This window comes from Mustelus asterias, chromosome 1 (assembly GCF_964213995.1).
Source record: "Mustelus asterias chromosome 1, sMusAst1.hap1.1, whole genome shotgun sequence".
NCBI lineage: Eukaryota > Metazoa > Chordata > Chondrichthyes > Carcharhiniformes > Triakidae > Mustelus > Mustelus asterias.
Genome location: NC_135801.1, coordinates 16,878,701 through 16,884,916, shown reverse-complemented (window position 1 = coordinate 16,884,916; position 6,216 = coordinate 16,878,701). Strand labels below are relative to the sequence as shown.

General features: G+C 45.4%; 1 protein-coding gene across 1 annotated transcript; it reads left to right on the top strand.

Annotated features, from left to right (window-relative positions):
* Positions 1–500: 500 nt before the first annotated feature.
* Positions 501–3,501, top strand: nkx6.1 (NK6 homeobox 1). The gene is made up of 3 exons (XM_078226285.1): positions 501–1,086; positions 1,676–1,848; positions 3,259–3,501. The coding sequence occupies exons 1-3, from the start codon at positions 501–503 to the stop codon at positions 3,499–3,501; spliced, it is 1,002 nt and encodes a 333-aa protein (XP_078082411.1).
* The last annotated feature ends 2,715 nt before the right edge of the window (positions 3,502–6,216 follow it).

The following is a 6,216-nucleotide window of genomic DNA, read 5'->3' as shown; positions in this document are numbered from 1 at the left end:
GTCCCCCTTCAGCCCCTCCCCCCGGGGCCCTTTGATGGACAGCCGGAAAGTTTTTTGCCCCTTCTCTCCATCCAGAGGAGATAGAAAACGGCTGGAGGGATGAGAGTGTTTTATTACCTCGGCTTGTTTCTTGCGGGGCGGCAAGGCGAGAGCTCCAAAAGTCTTATCTCCGGATGAAAACAAAAAAAGAGAACACCTCCCCCCCCAAAAAAAATGTGTAAACAACTCTAAGAGCAAGGATTTTCCCTCTGAAACCTCCCCCCTACATCCCATCACTCCACTTGGAATGTAACAGGAGATGTCAGTTTAATTATTCCTTTTTTCTTGTTGAATCTATTTATTAAAAGATTCCCCAAATCAGAAAGGGGCAAGATTTCCTGGACTTTTTCCTATCTGAACAAGAGGTGAAGTTGCTGTTCTGTATTATTTTCCCCCTCTCCCTCCTCCTCCCCTTATCTTGTGAGAAGTTGTGGTTGATTGTGGTGACTTTTTTCCTGGTAATGTTAGCGGTTGGACAGATGGACGGGAGCCGGCAAAGCGCCTTCGTGCTGAGCAGTCCACCCTTGGCAGCTCTGCACAGCATGACCGAGATGAAAAACCCCCTCAACCCTTACTCACTGCAGAGCGGGCCCGGCTCCGGGGCATCCTCCGGCATCTCCACGTCCTCCAGCCCACCCGGGATCATCAGCGCGGCCGCTTCCACGGGGCTGAAGTCCAGTCTGCCCGGCTTCCTGGCTCAACAACTCTCATCCACCACCCCGCACGGCATCAACGACATCCTGGGCCGCCCGGTCATGCTCCCGGGCGGCGGCGGTGGAGGTGGAGGAGGTGGTGGGGGAGGAGGAGGAGGAGGAGTCGCCTCTGCATTGCTCTCGGGGATCCCTCGTTTCAACAGCAGCCTCAGCCCGCCGCCCCCGGGGATGTACTTCAGTCCGAGCGCCGCGGCGGCGGCAGCGGCGGCAGCAGCGGCGGCGGTGGCCCGATACCCCAAACCGTTGGCAGAATTGCCCGGGAGGACTCCCATCTTCTGGCCGGGAGTGATGCAAAGTCCACCTTGGAGAGACGCCAGACTGGGCTGCTCACCGCGTAAGTACAAAAGCTTCACCCCTCCAAATCCTTCCCTCACCTGCTACAGACAAATGTACCCCTTTTTAATTCAAAGTAAAAGTTTATTTATTAGTCACAAGTAATTAACACTGCAATGAAGTTACTGTGAAATTCATTTCGCTTCTGTTTTATTAAATACACTTCTTTTAAACGCCAAAGTTTGGGAAACGCATTCCCCAATTAAGCAATTGAGAATTGATATTTGTGTTGCGTTTTTTTAACTTACTGTATTGTGTTTATCGAGAGAGAAAAAATAACTTGGATCGAATTAACCCTGCATTGGATTAGATGGTCATTATCTGACAATATCGTATTGCCAAATAGCAAGTATCCAATTTACCACCAAGTTTTAAAAAATAGACCATGATGGGGATTGTTGCATGTGTCCAAAGAACAATTGATTTGGCCAGTTAGATTTCACAGTTTCTTGTCACTATTAGTTGTTCAGATATGTTATTTAATTGTGTCAACCCCCCCCCCCTCCCCCCCGGTTCCAATTTGAATCGCTGCTCCGCCGAAAGGAATATTAGTCGCTTGTTCAAACACGCTCCATGCCATCTCCTTCCAGATCAGAGCGCCATGCTGATCGACAAGGACGGCAAGCGAAAACACACCAGACCCACATTCTCCGGGCAACAAATCTTCGCCTTGGAAAAAACTTTCGAGCAAACGAAATACTTGGCTGGGCCAGAAAGGGCGAGGCTGGCATATTCTCTGGGGATGACTGAAAGTCAAGTGAAGGTAAGTCAGGATTGCTTGGCCCAATCTGAGATGATTCCTGCCTGAAATGTTGCAAAATGCTGTGAAGAAATGGAGGGGGGGGGGTGGGGAGGGGGGGAGGGAGAGAGAATTAGACTCACAAAATTAGGAAATCATAAGGGTGGGGGAAACTGGATTCAATTTAAAATCTTGAATCACACAACGCAAGTTTGATGAGCGGGCCGGTACAGACTGGCATTTCTTTATACATAAACCCTTCACTCCTAATCAGTCCTGTTTTCTACCACGGAAATATCTTAATTTAGCATCCCACTTGTCCGATACCAAAATTGTATTTTGCAATTAATTTGCCAGCGCCCATGTCTAAACGAGCCCCCGACATTCCTTGTTTAAAAAATATATATATAGAATTTGCCATTGGAATGCGCCAAGTTGATTTTCTGTCTGAAATATTGCTCTTGCTTCTGTCGGTGGCAATCTCTAGAGCCACTTGCTCGTGATATTTTGTCTGTTCTCGGGCACTTGTTTGTACATTCGCTCTGTCAAGTGATTGCCATTTCTAGATAGAGGAAAAAACCCGTGTTTGCCCACAACGATTAGAGAAAAGTTCAGACCACAACTGAAATATATCCATTATATATTCTTTTAATGACAAGAGGAGAGCTGTGCACATTTATTGCGCTAATCCAGCATACTTATCAATGGAACATTATAAATTGTAATCTATCTCTTTCTGAAAGAAACGGTAAAAGGCCCTTGTTACTGGGATATAAATAATTTACATTTACGCGCTTTTAGGTAAAGATTAAACTGTCACAGTGTTTAATTTATCACTGCATTATAAGAGTATATGTCAGCTCGGGTATGTGATACACAGCCCTTGTAGATAACCCGTTTAAATAGTGAATGATCCACATTCGAAAACATGCATAATTATACTAGGTAAAGATAAGCCGATATTTAAGGATCTTGTGTCACGGTTAAAGCTAATCCAGCCCTTTATTCTCCCCCGAAGCGCATCATGAATAGTCACTGTCCTGCAAAGTGCGTTTTGTGTGCCTATTAAACACACACACACACACACACCACACACGGAAAGTGACAGTATAACTCCGAAAACTAACTCTCACAGTCCTGAGGCGGAGGTGCAGCTCAGAGTTCGCAATTGATGACAAGTGTCAAAACCAGCCCTCGACATTCGCTCAGAATTGTCACCGTCAATCTTAGAAGGACAGTCAGTCAGGTGAACATTTCTGACAACGGCTTTCACCGCCAGAGTTTTCAGAAGGGGGAGAGAATATATCGCTGGCTGTCCTATATGTGTGTGTGTGTGCGTGCGTGTTTGCAAGTTTAAACCACCCCTGCGTTCCTTCAATTGTCGACCACAAAAAAAAGAAGGGAAAATAATCGTCCTCCCTCCTTTCGATTCAGGTCTGGTTCCAGAACAGGCGGACGAAGTGGAGGAAGAAACACGCGGCGGAGATGGCCACAGCCAAGAAAAAACAGGACTCGGAGACCGAGAGGTTGAAGAGCACCTCCGAAAACGAGGAGGAGGACGACGAATACAACAAGCCGCTGGACCCCAACTCCGACGACGAAAAGATTTCCCAGTTACTCAAGAAACATAAACCTAACACGCTGCACGTCCTCACAAGCGAAAATGAAAGCTCCTAGGGAGAGAAAGAGGAGGGCAGGGGACTTCATATTCCTAATCCTACAGAACCTAGCACTAAACTCTCTCTCTCTCTCCCGCTCTCTGTATATTGTCAGAGATGTATATATTTTTATAATCTATATAAATTATGGGAAGATTTGATCAGAAGCCCCGGAGCTTAAAGCACTAATTCTCATGGCTAATGTACGCCTCCACTTTAAAAAAAAACCACAGGACATTCTGCATCTGACCGCCAGCATCGGGCGCACTCCCGGTTTGTGGAACGTTTTCATGCCCAAGATAGGTATATAGAAATATATTCAAATCAGAGACTGAGGAACTCGTTTGTGAAGAAGGTGGGGGGGAAGGGGGGGGGGGGGGGGGGGCTCCGCTCCGTGTAAATATCTCGTGTATTAAATGCTGGACAGAGAGAAAAAAAATAACTGTGAATATTTATGTGTACAATACATTTTGTATAAGAACAGATCAGTTTAAAATAGCGCTGGCTTGGTTTTTAATGTATAGATTTTCGTTCCGTTCCTTCGTGTTTTTTGGAAAATTGTGGAGTCTGAATGCCAAGTGTCGCCAGAATTTGTGTCTGTGGAATTTTTAAAAAATAACAGTATGGTATCTTTTTAATTCGTTAGCGTTTAATAAATTAAATGGTCATTGGAATAAGTGAGCATCTTGCCTCTCGGTGGCTCCAGGGAAGTTTGTTTCTTTGCGGATGGGAATTTTGTGGCCTCTCTACCTGAATCGTTAATTCGATAGCCACCCCCCGCCCCCATTTAAGAATTGCTGCATATTATATCACCAGTTGTATTTTCTTAACCCTCCATCCAAGACTGTTGTAAATTTCATTAGTAACTTTCTACAATTTACAACCCATTATTGGCGGTGGTTTTACGGCCGTGATTTTCCCCCAACCCCTGATGTTTGACTGCATTTGAAATATATACAATGTTAAAATCTGTAACCCTAAAATACCCTCCTCCCCTCCTACCCCCATCTCCGGGGGAAAATCTCCATTCAATCCCAAATAATGGTTAATGAAATCAGGGCCTTTGGGCCGAATATTTTAGAGACTAGCCTGGTTTGGTGTATTTTGTTTTCTGAAGATCTGTAAATCCAAGTAGAGGACTTTAAGGACAAAGTGTGCGGAAGGGTTATTAACATTCTGAGCGGCTCCTTTGTGGTTAAGTAGACATTTTAGCCCGTGCTGTCTTTCTCCCCGCTTGCTTGTGCTGGCTTTAGATAATACAAGCTGGAGAGGATGTAGAGAGGGGGATAAAAAAAAGGAACACTTTTGATTTAATTCTGAATTTATCTGCCGAATTCGAGGGAAGGATTTTGAGAAAATTAACGCTGCAGATTTGAAGGAATTCGCTGAGCTGTAGCGAGAAGCAGTTCCAAAGTAACTTTTACACCACTTTTACAGTCATTAGAAGTAGGAGGGAAATGAGACAATGTCATTTATTGCCATTATGAGGGTTTTTTAAAAATCCTGATGAAGCATCTTAGTATTTCAGTAAACGATCGATCGCCATGAGAATCAAGAGGAGTTTTTTTTTCTGTGTTTCAGAACGGTTGGTGAAATGGTCTTTGCTTGACTGAGAGATGGAAACATAGGTGTCCTTTTCCCCACTCACGCCGTGGGGGGTGGGGGGGAGGGGGTGGACTAGAATAACTGGTTTTATAAAAATGCAGACATCCCACTAAATGCTGACAGGGTTCGCAGGGGGAGGGGGGTTAATGTCCCGCTAAAGGCGGTTTTGCTACTTGGACAGTGAGTGAAAGTTGATGCAGAACCGGGGTCCCCTCTTTTTGTGAAGGAAGCGGGCTGAATTAGATAGCTTTAACACGGACTTTACAGACCCGAATCCGTTCACATTATGCAGGAACACAACGGGTGACTTTGTATCAAGAGTGTGCAAGTCAGGGTCATGTTTGAAGGCAGGGCACAGCAAATCTCAGTCAATGAGCGCTAATGATCCAATTCGCCCCGAGGCTTATTTTGTTCGTTTGTTTTTTGATTCTTTGGGAGTGGGGACGCGGTCTCTCAGACGAAAAAAGGGTAATCAAAATAAACATGAAAAAGCAAGGGGGGAGAATAACAACAACGGGAGGTACGGGAGAGGAGGGCGGGGGGGGGGGGGGGGGCAACAGGTAGGATCTGCTGTTCAGTGACAGCCGGCTCTGGTTCCTGATAGAGAAATGTCACTTAAAAATGATATGATGTGGAGAAAATGATAAAACGGCCTCTTCATGAGAGAGAGGTGCAGTTTGGGGAGATTCGTTTCCACGTAAATCGTCCAAATAAATGACCACACGGCTCCGGGATGAAGGAATAACGGAGACCATTAATAACTGATTAAAAACATCTCAATGTACAACGTGGTTGGGCTTATTCACCTGGTGTACCGTCTGATAGAAATCTCTCCCGGGGAATTAGGGACCAGTAGCAGTAATGATGGGGGGCTGGGAGGGGTGTATTCCTGAAACATGACCCACAATCTTACATTTAAAGGGATAATTTAAAAGAACAAGTAAGCACATTCGAACCTTGAATCCGTTCCATTTTCCATTCCCCCCCCCCCCCCCCCCGTGAGTTACCTGGGCGTCTGCAAGGCATTCAATTTGCAGACCTGTTCCTTGGCTTAAACGCGTCTCGCAATTAAGTTACTAAAATCTCAATTTTAAAATAACAGCATCAATGCTATTGTGTGTGTTTTATT

Excerpts from the sequence above, each read along its gene's own strand:
- nkx6.1 (XM_078226285.1), top strand. The coding sequence starts at position 501 with ATGTTAGCGGTTGGACAGATGGACGGGAGCCGGCAAAGCGCCTTCGTG. Across the intron at positions 1,087-1,675 it reads CAGACTGGGCTGCTCACCGC|ATCAGAGCGCCATGCTGATC; the intron begins GTAAGTACAAAA and ends ATCTCCTTCCAG. Across the intron at positions 1,849-3,258 it reads TGACTGAAAGTCAAGTGAAG|GTCTGGTTCCAGAACAGGCG; the intron begins GTAAGTCAGGAT and ends CTTTCGATTCAG.